This window comes from Ursus arctos, unplaced genomic scaffold (assembly GCF_023065955.2).
Source record: "Ursus arctos isolate Adak ecotype North America unplaced genomic scaffold, UrsArc2.0 scaffold_7, whole genome shotgun sequence".
Lineage (NCBI taxonomy): Eukaryota > Metazoa > Chordata > Mammalia > Carnivora > Ursidae > Ursus > Ursus arctos.
In genome coordinates, this window is record NW_026623089.1 from 31,993,307 (window position 1) to 32,006,445 (window position 13,139).

General features: G+C 41.6%; 1 protein-coding gene across 5 annotated transcripts in view; it reads right to left on the reverse strand.

Moving 5' to 3' along the window:
- Nucleotides 1-13,139, reverse strand: part of PLCE1 (phospholipase C epsilon 1) — a 305,344-nt gene that overhangs the window by 57,412 nt on the left and 234,793 nt on the right. For 4 of the 5 annotated variants that reach the window (XM_026481690.4, XM_026481691.4, XM_026481688.4 and 1 more), the window contains exons 9-13: nucleotides 7,499-7,681; nucleotides 5,947-6,064; nucleotides 5,211-5,367; nucleotides 2,200-2,322; nucleotides 1,977-2,113 (exon numbers count right to left, since the gene is read on the reverse strand). In XM_026481690.4, coding sequence (XP_026337475.2) covers nucleotides 1,977-2,113; nucleotides 2,200-2,322; nucleotides 5,211-5,367; nucleotides 5,947-6,064; nucleotides 7,499-7,681 — 718 coding nt within the window. The remainder of the gene's footprint in view (nucleotides 1-1,976; nucleotides 2,114-2,199; nucleotides 2,323-5,210; nucleotides 5,368-5,946; nucleotides 6,065-7,498; nucleotides 7,682-13,139) is intronic. The other variant, XM_044378042.3, reaches the window with a different exon arrangement.

The window sequence follows — 13,139 nt, forward strand, 5'->3', positions numbered from 1 at the left end:
ATATCAAGGGGTATAATTGCCGGATTGGATGGTAAGAGTATATTAAGTTTTGTAAGAAACTGCCAAACTCTTCCAAAGTGGCTCTGCCATTTTACCTTTCCACCAGCCATCCTCCAGTTGTCCCACATTGGTACCAACTTTGGTATGGCCATTTTAATTCTGGCCACTTTGGAAGAGAAGCTGGCAGTTTCTTACAGGGCTAAAGATAGGCTTGCCCATACAATCCAGCAACTGCCTTCCCAGTTGTTTACCCAAAGGAGTTGAAAACTTATGTCTACACAAAACTTACACACAAATATTTATAGCAGCTTTATTCATAACTGCTAAAACTTGGAAGCAACCGAGATGTTCTTCAAAAGGTGGATGAATAAACAAATGGTGATACATCCATGTGATGGAGTATTATTCAGCGATAAAAAGAAATGAGCTTTTGAGCCATGAAAAAACATAGGGGAAACTTAAATACATACTGCTAAGAGAAAGAAGCCAATCTGAAAAGACCACATACAAACCGTATGATTCCAACAATATGACATTCTGGAAAAGACAAAACTATGGAGATAGTAAAAAGGGGTTCAGAAGTAAGGTGGGAAGAATGGAAAGAGGGGAGACGGGATTTTTTTAAAGACATCACAACTATTTTGTATGATACTGTAATGGTAGATAAAGGTCATTATACTTTTGTTAAAACCCACAGCATGTACAACACAAACAGTGAATGCTAAACTATGGACTTCAGTTAATAATAATATATCAACATCTGCTCAACTGTTACAAATATACCACGCTAATAGTGCAAGATAATAATAATAGGAAAATCGTGTATATGTGTGTGGGGAGGGTATGGTGGACCCTTGAACAACACGGGTTTGAACTGTGTGGGTCCACTTGTATGCAGATCTTTTCGATAAACACAGTATAATACTGTAAATGTATTTTATCTTATGATTTTATTCATAATAATTTCTTTTCTCTAGCTTAATTATAAGAACACAATGTATAACACCTATACATATAAAATATGTATTAATCTACTGTTACCATTATGTTATCAGTAAGGCTTTTTCTGGATAAGAGCAGGCTATTAGTAGTTAAATCTGGGGCGAGGGGAGCCAAAAGTTAACATGTAGCTTTCTGACTGTGTGGGGGACTGGCACCCTTAACCCTTGCCTTGGTCAGGGGTGAACTGTGCATGGGAACTCTCTGTACTTTCCAATAATTTTTCTGTAAACCTAAAACTGCTCTTAAAAAATAATGTGTATTAATTTTTTAACAAATGCAACTACTTGACTAGTCCATAGTTATGCACGTTTTGTGACGAGAGGTGAAAAGGTTAATAGTCTTAGTTGAGGACAATGTAAGTTTTTGAGTAATAAAAAAGGTACTGTATGAAAGAGGACACTTTGTTCTTGCTTTTTTGTGTTTCTAGTCTCCAGAGAGAGCAGAAGAGAAAACTAACAGGCTTACAGTGCGTCAGCAGTGGTGATCATGGTGGTGCTGGTGAGTGGGGCATGGGAGGCAGATGTTCCAGTTTACACTCAGAAAAGCATCCTGGAGGTTGAGCAGGAGTGCTCTGCTCAGGTCACTCAAGATCTCCTTGTCAAAGGGCAGGCAACTCCCACCCTGGGGCTGAGCACCCGTCGGCCTACAGGCGGGGAACACTGGTGGTACACCATATACCTACTGGACATTTAAACATGGGTGGGGGAGGGTGTCTGATTGTCAGAAGGACCTTCGGAAGTCTCTGTTGATTAAATATTCTGGAATGCCTAAACAGACGCACACAACAATGAATTTGCTTGCCTAAGATGCCCACAGTACCCATCCCTAAGACAACTTGAAGAATCCTCGAAGTGTTTCGCCATGCTGCAGGTAACAGCACGCCATATGCGAGGCTGAGGGTCTGGGTGTTGATCTCTAACCTTCGTTTTTAGATAGAAAGGTCTCCACGGGAAATATTACATGGTTGCACAAACCTAGGTCAGGCTGAAGGTCGCTGGTATTTTCGTCAATGGTTAGGTTGGTGTAGAGGGGGGCTGACTCCGAGCCGGCTCGGTTGCAGGGCACGGCATAGATGTCAAAGAGATCCTTCAGGTCCTTGCGGCTCCTCACGCTGGGCGGGGGATGGAAAACACTCACCCTCAGTATTGTCACAAAAACTCGGGGCTGAGAAAGGGTAAGAAGAAAAGCATGCTGTACCTGAATGATTTGAACAGCTCAACAAATTCAACAAAACTCATGTTACTGTCTGAAACCATGAAGCTCTGAAAACCCTTCATTCCTCCTTTGATCCTCCCGTGCCAGCTGCTGCTGCTCCAAGGACTGCAACAAAGACAGGGCGTTAACAGGCACATCCGGGCTAGTGTGTCCTTCTGCCCCAACAGATGCCCTCTGAGGAGCAACAGGAGCAGAAAAGATGGACTGCAAGTTATTTAAGACTGAGGCTCTTTTCCGGACTCTCCTTTCATTCTCTCAAAATTAATCTACATTGTGTCAGAGTAAAGAAGACATATGATACACTGAAACCACTTCATGTTTACAGCCTCCATAATAACGCCACAAGGCTAAGGTTAATATCCTTCTACGAATCAAAACAGTTCTTTGAAATCATAGGTCAATGGGAGGAAACAACTTGAATTCAATGTTTCTAAAGAAAAGTCATTTTTTTCAAAAGTGCCCATGCTTTTTCAAAAGCATAACCTATGGAAAAATTTGCACGTTCTTTCCCATATTCTAAATGACAGAAACATGTTTAAGAAGAAAGTCCTGAATGTATCAGTGTCTTCTTTTTCCTTTCTTAACCAGTTATTAGATGAAAACAAGGAAGGACTTTTAATACTAACGGAAAATGTGAGTCACAAAAATATTAAGAATGGAAAGAAGCCAATTCTGTCTAGAATATATCTGCACCTGCCAAGGCTGTATATTCAATATAAAAGTATCAGTCCACTTGGTCAAAAGCTTAGTCTAGCTGTTTCACAACACTTTTATTTTATTTTATTTTTTTAAAGATTTTATTTATTTATTCGACAGAGATAGAGACAGCCAGCGAGAGAGGGAACACAAGCAGGGGGAGTGGGAGAGGAAGAAGCAGGCTCATAACAGAGGAGCCTGATGTGGGGCTCGATCCCATAACGCCGGGATCACGCCCTGAGCCGAAGGCAGACGCTTAACCGCTGTGCCACCCAGGCGCCCCCACACTTTTATTTTCTATACTGGTTCCCTGACAGGATAGTATAAAAAATGTTTTGATTGGTTTTTAGTCAAATCAATAAACAGGATCTTTCTTTTTTAAAAATTTTTGTTTTTTTGTGCTTTGTTTTTACTTTTGAAATATTTCAAATATGTACGAAAGTATAGAGAATATTGAAATGAATAGCTAGTGTACCCTGAATCTTGCTAATAGTGTTTATTCATGGAAAATTATTTTGTGTTGACATCTGAAAGTCACCTCTGTACATGGAAGAGTATTACACAGGATGGATTTGTAGCTGTTTGTAGGCATGGGCTGATGATCCCCCAAATGGTGTTGGAAATAGAGCAGGGAGGTTCAGGAAGAGGAAAAAGGTCCGATAAATTAGCTTATCTTTGCATTTAAGCAAGTACGTTCCCTTCTTCCCTTCTCGTTCAGGGTTAGTCTCTGTCTGCAGGAACCCTTCACCCTTACACTTTAGGAAACTTTGTCCACTTTCTCCCCTTCTAGGCCTCAGCCTTGCTTTCTCCTTGAACAGCATTTGGGCTAATTTTTCTTCCCTTGCCTTGTCTTATCTTTTGGATTTAGCTTCCTTGGTGGGCACTGACCCCTGTCCTCCTGTGGGAGGAGCCGATGATCTTGCATCTGGCATGTTAGGTCTACCTCTTTGAAAAGATTTTCCTCCCTTACTCGGTCCTTCCCATTTGTTTGTGAGTGATCGAAATAAAGGTAAAGTCACTTCATCCAATTTATCTGGCTATTTTATTTAGCCAGGATACTGTCTGTAGAGGCTGAAATATAAAGAGTTCTGATTCTTTGTAGCTTTTCATTTTGTTACAAACCTAAACTTGCAGAAAAGTTGTAAGAGTGGTACAGAGAGTTCCCATGTACCTTTGACCCAGTTTCACCAAGTGTAGAAATCTGAATGTATAGAGCATAAAATAAGTTCATTATTCACACTGTAAAAGAATGCTTCCTTTTAAAAGATGATTTACAATAGGATTCTTATCAGTAGCAAACTTCTTGAGAGAGAGAGAGAAATTATGTGTGTGTGTGTGTGTGTGTGTGTGTGTATGTGCGCACGTGTGAGTGTGTAATTAACGTTTCCAAAGCCAGGGTCTGCACAGACCCATTTCCTCCTATCACTCCTCTGTTCAATAAAGAGTGCCTGTTTTATCTCGGTTCTGTCTGGAACCTCTGCATTTCTTAAACTTTTTGGGGGGTCGAAGGAGATGGTATGGCATTCTAATTCCTTTGTTATGCTTTCTTAATATTATTTCATCTGAGAGGGTAGATGTTGTTTCAAAACTGTACTTTGCATGGACCTTATAAATATAATTTACTACAATACCAGCTTTAGAATTATACCTTAATATACCCAACTTGCTCTAATACATTCATTTCTCTAGACATGTCTATCATGTCTTATATATGAGAAGAGTATTAAATATATTTTACCTAACAGCAAAGGGTAAAGCAGCTTACATTAAAACTTACTTGGCTCCTCAGTTAAAGCAGTGCTATCCAACAGAATTTTTTGCAATGATAAAAGCGTTCTCTATCTGCACTGTGCAGTATACTAGTCACCAGCCACTTGTAGCTTGAAACACTTTTAATGTGCATAGTGTGACTGAAGAACTGAATTTTAAATTTCATTTAATGTTAATAGATTTAAAATCGAATTTAAAGAGCCATCTCTTTCCCCCTGCTGTGGCCAGCGGCTACTATATTTGACAAGGCAGCTTCAGAAAATCATAGCTTGGGTTTTGTTAGCATTACTGACCTTTGAAGGATTGGTCTGTCAAATAATTAGGAGCAATTATAGTAATGTGAGAAGATAGGAGTGTAAAATCAGGAAAATTAGAAGTATTTGAAAATTTGGGTTTTTTCAGTTTTCAATGTAATTGTTAAGTCAAAATTAGAGACAGTCTTTCCATAGAGCACCGGAAGATGATGCCCTCCTACACAACTTGAATGATGTGAAGGGTCCTTCTGTTTTATCATGTTAAGGCCCCACCTGGACGGGCTCTTGTTTGAAGAAGACAGCACAGGGGAGGACACTGGCCTGATGGGAGATGATGTCCCAGCAGACAAGTTAGGGGACCCAGCCGTGGTCAAAGAGTGGGCTCTTCTGGAAGGCAGAGTGTTAGGAGGGCTCATGATGGCATTCGCCTCTGTGAGAGAAAACACAGACACCAGACAACGAGGCCAGGTTATTCTTTCCCTCGAAATCAAAGAAAAACCAAAGCTGTTTCTGAAGGTCTGAGCAAATCTATGCAACTTCTATATAAGAAGCATCAAAATATTCTGATGAGTGGACTCATGTGGTGGGTTCTCAACCTTGGCTGCACATCAGAATCATTTGGGGAACTTAAAAATATAGAGATGTTCGGGGCCCAGCCAGAGAGTATTGGACTCAGCTGGGGCTGGGGTGCCACCAGGGCATCCAGGTATTTTTTAAAAATAATCTCAGCCGTGGCTGAGAATCACTGGTCTGGTCTAATCCACCACATTGTATTTTGTATATCTCATATCCTCTGTGCATGAGGCCAAGTTAATTAATGAGAATCTTCTTCCAAGCACACTGAGCTTGCAGAAGTACCTCTTGGGTTCCACTATCTAGTTAAATACAAAGATAAGTATATCTAATAAGACAAAGAGTTTTAAGAATGTCCACAGTATTTAAATCACAATTGATAACCAAATGCCTATTTACTTCTATTAAAAAAAAATAAGTCGGTATGGGGCTTTACCAGATTCTTCTTGCTCATTCATGTCTTGAGGGTCGGAACCACTCCGGCTGCGACTCTCCCTGTGCATTTTGGCCTTCCGCGTGGCCATCTCGTCGTCGGCCGCCTCTCCACTCTCACCCTGGGAACACACACGTGCCAACATCCCTCGTTCTGGGTTTCTCTCCCCCTGGGAGGCAGGCCCCTATTTTCTGACTGCCCCACCTTCCACACGCCCCCACCCCAAGTATAGACCCCGGTGAAGGCTGACCCAGGAGTCTCACGTTACACTATCCCACTTGTTTCTCCAGATACAGCGGCACTCCCCAGGGGGAAGGGAGCTGACAAGAGCAGACACATGACCCCTGGCATCTGTGTAGAGACCAAATTATGAAGCAGACAAAGCTCGGCTTAGGCATCAACAGCCTCCCATATGCAAAGTGTGGGACTTTTTCTAGATAACCATGGAGAAAATACATTATTGTGTTACAATGATAATCTCTATATAACGTAATATAGCATATATAGTGGTAACTAACCAAATATTTTCTGCCATGGGAAAGACCATAAAGTCTACCACTTTAGCCATTTTAAGTGTACAGTAGACTAGTGCTAACTCTATGTGCCTTGTTGTGCACTAGACCTCAAGAACTCTTTCCTCTTACAAAACTGAAACTCTGGAGGCAATGAAAAACGGGTTCCCCTTTGCCCCTTCCCGCAGCCCCTGGCATCCACCATCCTGTTTCCAAGAGCTTGACCACTCTAGGTACCTCACGTAAGTGGAATCTTGCCGCATCTGTCCTTTTGTGACTGGCTTATCGCACTTAGGGTAATGTCCTCAAGGTTCACCCACATTGTCGAGTCCCAGGATTTCCTACTTTTTTAAAGGCGGAACGCTATTCCATTATACATATACATCACCTTTTCTGGATCTTTCATTCATGGACGGACATTTAGGTTGCTTCTCTTGATACTATATTTTAAGTTGTGTCCTACATTGGGCATTTTTACCCTCTAAGACCTTCATAACCGGGCCCCTGGTCTTTTTAGCCTTTGCTTGCCACCACAGAGCCTATGCTCCAGCGTGGAGCATGGACCCAGAACTGCACATGCTTCCCTGAGCAAGCCAAGTCTTTCGTGCCTCCCTCCCACGTGCCTCCCTCCCACCTCCGCTGCCAGAAATGCCTCCCCTGCCAGAAATGCCTCCCCCCTCCCCCCGCGTTGTCTGTCTGATAAATCCTATACAGCCTTCAGGACCCATCTGTCAGCTTCTCTGTGAAGCCTCTCCTACCTGAGTCCTAGCCCTGGATCTGCCTTATATCTGCTCCCACAGCACTCTGTAGGTGGCTTCACCGTGACTCCTACTGAGTCCTCACTGTTTGTGGCCCCTGACTTTTTTGGGTGTTGACACAATTCCTAACACTGGTCTTGGCACCAGAAGGTGCCTGGTAAGTGCCTGCATTTCATTTGTTTCACCTTGTCCCCAGCCCCAAATGCTCTAAGGTAGTTTCTGGTGATGCAGACTATACAACCATCCTGGATGATTGGGTCTGAGGCGTCATAAATCACACTCTACCCTTATAAGGATTTTCTTCTTTTTCTTGGTGGTGCTTATGCCCAACGTGTTGTTTCTCTGCACACTGGGCTTCTCAGTACTCTTCGCGGATGTCCCAGGGCTGGGGTTGCGTGTACTCCATCGCCGGCCACCAAACAGCTCCACGGCGTGAGCCAAAGTTGGGCCTTCGTACCGTCCATCCTCCTGTAAGAGAACCGCATTCTGAATGCACGCGGGAATAGCAAGCAATGGGGAAGTCAATAGATGAATGGCTTCTAGTAAATTCCCAGAGGTGCAGGAGCTCAGGCAGTTACAGAGGACTAGAGATCTGGCCACCCAAGTGGCTCTGTGTCCAGTCGGTGATGAGACTGTTGGGAGTCTCATCATGTCCTCTCTTGTCCTGGTCACATCCCTGCTGAGTTCCAGGGATGTGCTTTACAGGGCCACGGGCAAGTGGGATGAAAACAAACTTCCCTTCCCAGGTTCAGAGGTTACATTCCAGAACTACCACTGCAGGAATATTCAGGAAGATGCACTTTGCAAATTAGGGCTTTAGAGGACAGAGGGTGTGTACGTGTGTGTGAATCTACTTAAGTAAGATCAAGCTCTATTCGTATTGCATCATCCTAGGTTTTTGGGTTTTTTTTATTGTTATTGTTTGTTTGTTTGTTTACCTAGTTTGATGCTTGGGACAGTCTGACTTGAAATACAGAGTATGTGGCATATGTGAAATTTACTTCAGAGGGCTCTGGGGAGATAACCATGGAGAAAACATGTTATTAAATAGTTGGTGCACACCTGAAACTAACATAACATTATGTGTCAACAACTATGCTCAGTAAAATAAAGAAAGAAAATAGTTGGGCTGCTGTCCTCTTGCGTGACTGATACCCAAGGATAGAGAGCCCAGGGCCCTCAGAACACCATGCATATTATGATGCTGTGAGCAGCGAGAAGATCCTTAAGGGGCAGGCGTTCTTCATGACAGCTGCTTCCCACCAGGTACCTCGGAGCCTCGTGTGCTGGGGAGCAGCAAAGACTGACTCATTCAACAACCACCAACAATTCTCCCTCTAAATCAGGGAGGCCAGTTAATAAAACTACAAAAAGTCACATATGAATTAAAGCCAATATGGATGATATTTCACAGGTTGTATAAAATGGACCTTTTAAAATTAATTTCCATTATTTACTGTCTTTACTTTCTGCAAGTTTTTAAGGACAGCCTTCCTTTGCAACTCCAAAGAGGCACTTGTAAGTAGGTTTTGCTTTGTTGTAGATGTTCTGTGAATAACAAAGGGTCTTTGTGTGTGTACTTGCTCCTTCACCCTAACATTCAATAGCTATCTCATTTTATGACTTGAGTTGTGACCTCCCACTTCCTGCATCCTGTTATGGATCCCAGGATGCTGAGGGACTTGGATGCTTGATGTGGGAAATCTTTTGGTGATCTCTGATGGATATCTGGGATTTATGCCTATCCATTAATCATTTCTCTTTTCTCTAACTATACCCCAATTTTACTATATGTTTTCCACCGGATACAGTCTTTTTTTTTTTTTTTTTTTTAATTTTACTTATTTATTTGAGAGAGAGAGAGAGTGTGCTCATGAGCTGGGCAGGGAGGGGCAGAGGGAGAGGGAGAAGCAGACTCCCCACTGAGCAGGGAGCCGGATGTGGAGTTCGATCCCAGGACCCTGAGATCATGACCTGAGTGGAAGGCAGACACTTAACCAACCGAGCCACCCAGGCGCCCCTGGATATAGTCCTGAGTCTTTCAATCAAGGTGAAACATCCTCCCTTGACCAAAGGTTGGTGTAAGATCCAAATAAGCCAATTAGAATCTCCCTCCCTGGAAAATGAATCGTGAGTACAGTGCTACTGAGAATGAAAATGGTTGGAGATCATTCCTTCCTGATGCAGGCCTGTTCCCTGTAAACAAGTCACTACAATTGACTTCAAAGTGGAATCAACATTTCATGCCACAATTTCATAAATAAATTTTGACTACCTTATTGAATATCATACACTGAAAGAAGTTTTGTAAAAATTTTTTCTATGGGTTTTAACTAACACTTTAAAAATTTAATAGATCCCATCATTAAACATTAAAACTTCTGCTCTGGGAAAAACATTGTCAAGAAAATTAGAAGACAAGCCACAAACTGGGAGAAAATGTTTGCAAAAGAAACATCTGATAAAGAACGGTTATCCAAAATACACAATGAAAACTTAAAACTCAACAAGAAAACTAACAACCCAATTAAGAAAATAGTCCAAAGACCTCAACAGACACTTCACCAAAGAACAGATACAGATGGGAATTAAGCATATGAAAAGATGTTCCACATCATATAGCATCAGGGAACTGCAAATTAAAATAAGATACCACTACAACACCTATTAGAATGGCAAAAATCCAGAACACTGACAACACCACATGCTGGTGGGGATGTGGGGTAACAGGAATAAGGATTCATTCTAGTAGGAAAGCAAAATGGCACCACCACGTTGGAAGGCAGTGAGGCAGCTTCTTAAGCGTTCTTTTACCATACGATCCAGCAGTCATGCTCCTTGGTAGTTATCCAAAAGAGTTGAAAACTTAAGTCCACACAAAAACCTGAACATGAATATTTACAGCAGCTTTATTCATAATACCGAAACTTGGAAGCACCAAAATGTCCTTCAGTAGGTAAATGGATAAACTATGGTACATTCGCACAATGGAGTATTACTCAGCAATAAAAAGAAATGAGTTATCAAGTCATGAGAAGACATGGAGGAATCTTAAATGCATAATAGTAAGTGAAAGAAGCCAGTCTGAAAAGGCTACATATTGTATGATTCCAACTATATGACATTCGGAAAAAGGCAGAACTATGGAGACAGTAAAAAGATCAGTGGTTGCAGGGGCGGGGGTGGGGGTGGGTAGGGCGAGATAGGGTGGGAGGAAGAGATGAATAGGCAGGGCACAGAGAATTTTTATGGTAGTTAAAATATTCCATGTGACATTATAATGACCAATATATGTTATATATTTGTACAAACCTAGAAATATACAGCACCAAGAAAGAATCCTAAGGTAAACTATGGATTTTGGGTGATTGTGATACATCAATGTAGATTCATCCCTCGTAAAAAATGTACCATTCTGCTGAGTGATGTTGACAGTGGGGGTCACTATTCATGCATGGGGGGCGGGAGGTTTATGGGAAACCTCTGTACATTCCTCTCAATTTTATTGTGAACCTATAACTGCTTTAAAAAAAGAAAATCTTCAATAAAAAAATTTATTAGACCCATACTATGTATATATAAAAGAATCAGTCTCTATTGCTTTGGTATTTCTAAATTCAGAACATCCTAACATGGGTCAAGCTTTACTCTTAATAGAAATATTTCAGGCCTAGAAAAGCATATGCCTTTGTTTAATCTTTAAAGGAGATTTTCTGGGAACTGAAATGTAGTTTGACTCTTTCATTTTGTACAAAACAATAAACTTGGTTGGGATGGGTGAAGGATGTACCTTCTCTTTTTAATTTGGGAGAAGGTCTATTGTGAGTGAAACTACAGTCTCAGTTTAAGAAAAGTTACTTTCATTTTTAAAAAAAAGATTTTATTTATTTGTCAGAGAGAGAGAGAGTGTAAGCAGGGGGAGCGGCAGGCAGAGCGAGAAGCAGGGAGCCAAAAGACAAGAAATAGTGACATTTGTAATGAAGCCTAGGAATACAGGAAAATAAAAGAAGTTCATGTGGACATTAGGATCAGGAAACTGATTCCTTAAAAAGTATTCACGCACTTTTACCTCTTGGCGTTGTCTTTGCATATGATATTTTGGAGACTGTTTAATCTAATCCTTTGAATAAATCCTTTTTCCCCCTTGAAGATAGCCAGAATCTATTTCAGTTGCTTACAACTAAAGTTCACCTGAGAACCCTGTTTTTGAACCTTTTCAGATTCCCAGAGATCTTTGCAAATACCCAAGATTATGGGTTCTCAGCTCTGCCATGGAACTTCAAGCCAAAGCTTATGATACCAGTCTTTGTCCCACACCCCACATCAAATCTCTGGGGTTTACTTTCTTTTATTTTCCTGTATCCTTAGACTTTATTACAAATGTTACTGTTTCTTCTTGTCTTTTGCTTTATCTCCTGTTACTGTTTCCATTTGATCAAATACATTTGCTAGTTAAAATCCATGTATTTGAAAGCAACTTCACATGGCACCTGGGTGGCTCAGTTGGTTGAGCATCTGCCTTCAGCTCAGGTCATATTCTCAGGGTCCTGGGATCGAGCCCCACATTGGGTTCCCTGCTCAGCCGGGAGTCGGTCTCTCCCTCTCCATCTGCCCACCTCCCCACTTGTGCTCTCTCTCAAATAAATAAAAATTAAAAAAAAAAAAAGGAGCAAATTCATATACATTCATCACACAAGAGGACTCCAATGTCAGATTATTTTCTTTTCTTTCTTTCTTTCTTTCTTTCTTTCTTTCTTTCTTTCTTTCTTTCTTTCTTTCTTTTAGGGGCAGACGGCAAAGGAGGAGGGAGAGAGAGTCTTAAGCAGAGCTGAGAACTCAGCTGAGGTTCCTTGCTGAGTGTGGAGCCTGATGTGGGGCTCAATCTCATGACCCTGAGATCATGACCTGAGCCAAAACCAAGAGTTGATACTCAACCGACTGAGCCACCCAGGTGCCCCAGAAAGATTATTTTCTATATAAGCCCTTCCCAAACTGGGGATAAAGAAATACTCTTACAGGGCTGTTGATATACGTTTGGAAGAACCCAAGACTGTTCATGAATTTCTTGAATGTACGGATACATTTAAATTCATTTCTTTTGTACCTTAGGACTTCTCAGGAGCCTTAAGTATGCTAAGCAGTATCATAAAATAACCAAGAGGGGCATTTAACAGGAGGCCTATTTGACCTTTTGTTTTCCAGGTGCGACACTGGCAGCATCTTTCTATGTTCTCTGAGACAATTTGGGAGCTGGTCTGTATCATAGGAAAATAACCATTTGCTAGCCTTTTCACTTTTTTTTTAAATTTCAAAAATTTTTTTAAATCTTGAGGGTCTGTTTCTGAGACATGTTGCCTTGTCTTTCAGAACAATGTTTTGAGGAAGACCATCACCTGTTTTCGGAAATGGGTGAGGTATATGCAGCTGTTTTGCCTTTACACTGTAGGGCCTTGTTTCCCAGCAGTGGTGGAGGGATGGGGGCAGGAGGGTGTAGTTGTGTTTGCAACTGGGAAGGACTAAGTCGGCTCCAGGTCACTTCCTCTGTCTCTGCTCCAGCGGAGCCTTTTACCTCTTCTGCTGTTCCTGGTCTCAGTTTTACCTCTTCTGCTGTTCCTGGTCTCAGCTGGTGCCTCCTTCAGCAAAAACTGTAGGTTGCCAGGGTGAATGAGAAACCAAGTATGCCATAGGTGTTAATTCAGTTACTTTAGGCTATGAGATCGGGAAGGAAACAAATGGAGCCAATAAACCATGTTGGGTTTGTGACCATGATTGTAACTGAGCTCAGAGACTTTGGTTTATATCCAGGCTGAATGGATTAATATGATTCTGGAAGGCTGAGGAATGATTATAATTAAAGATCAATATTTACAATAGCTCCTGAAGACCTTTTTTTCCAAGCAGCTGACCACACTGGAATCTCCCTGCA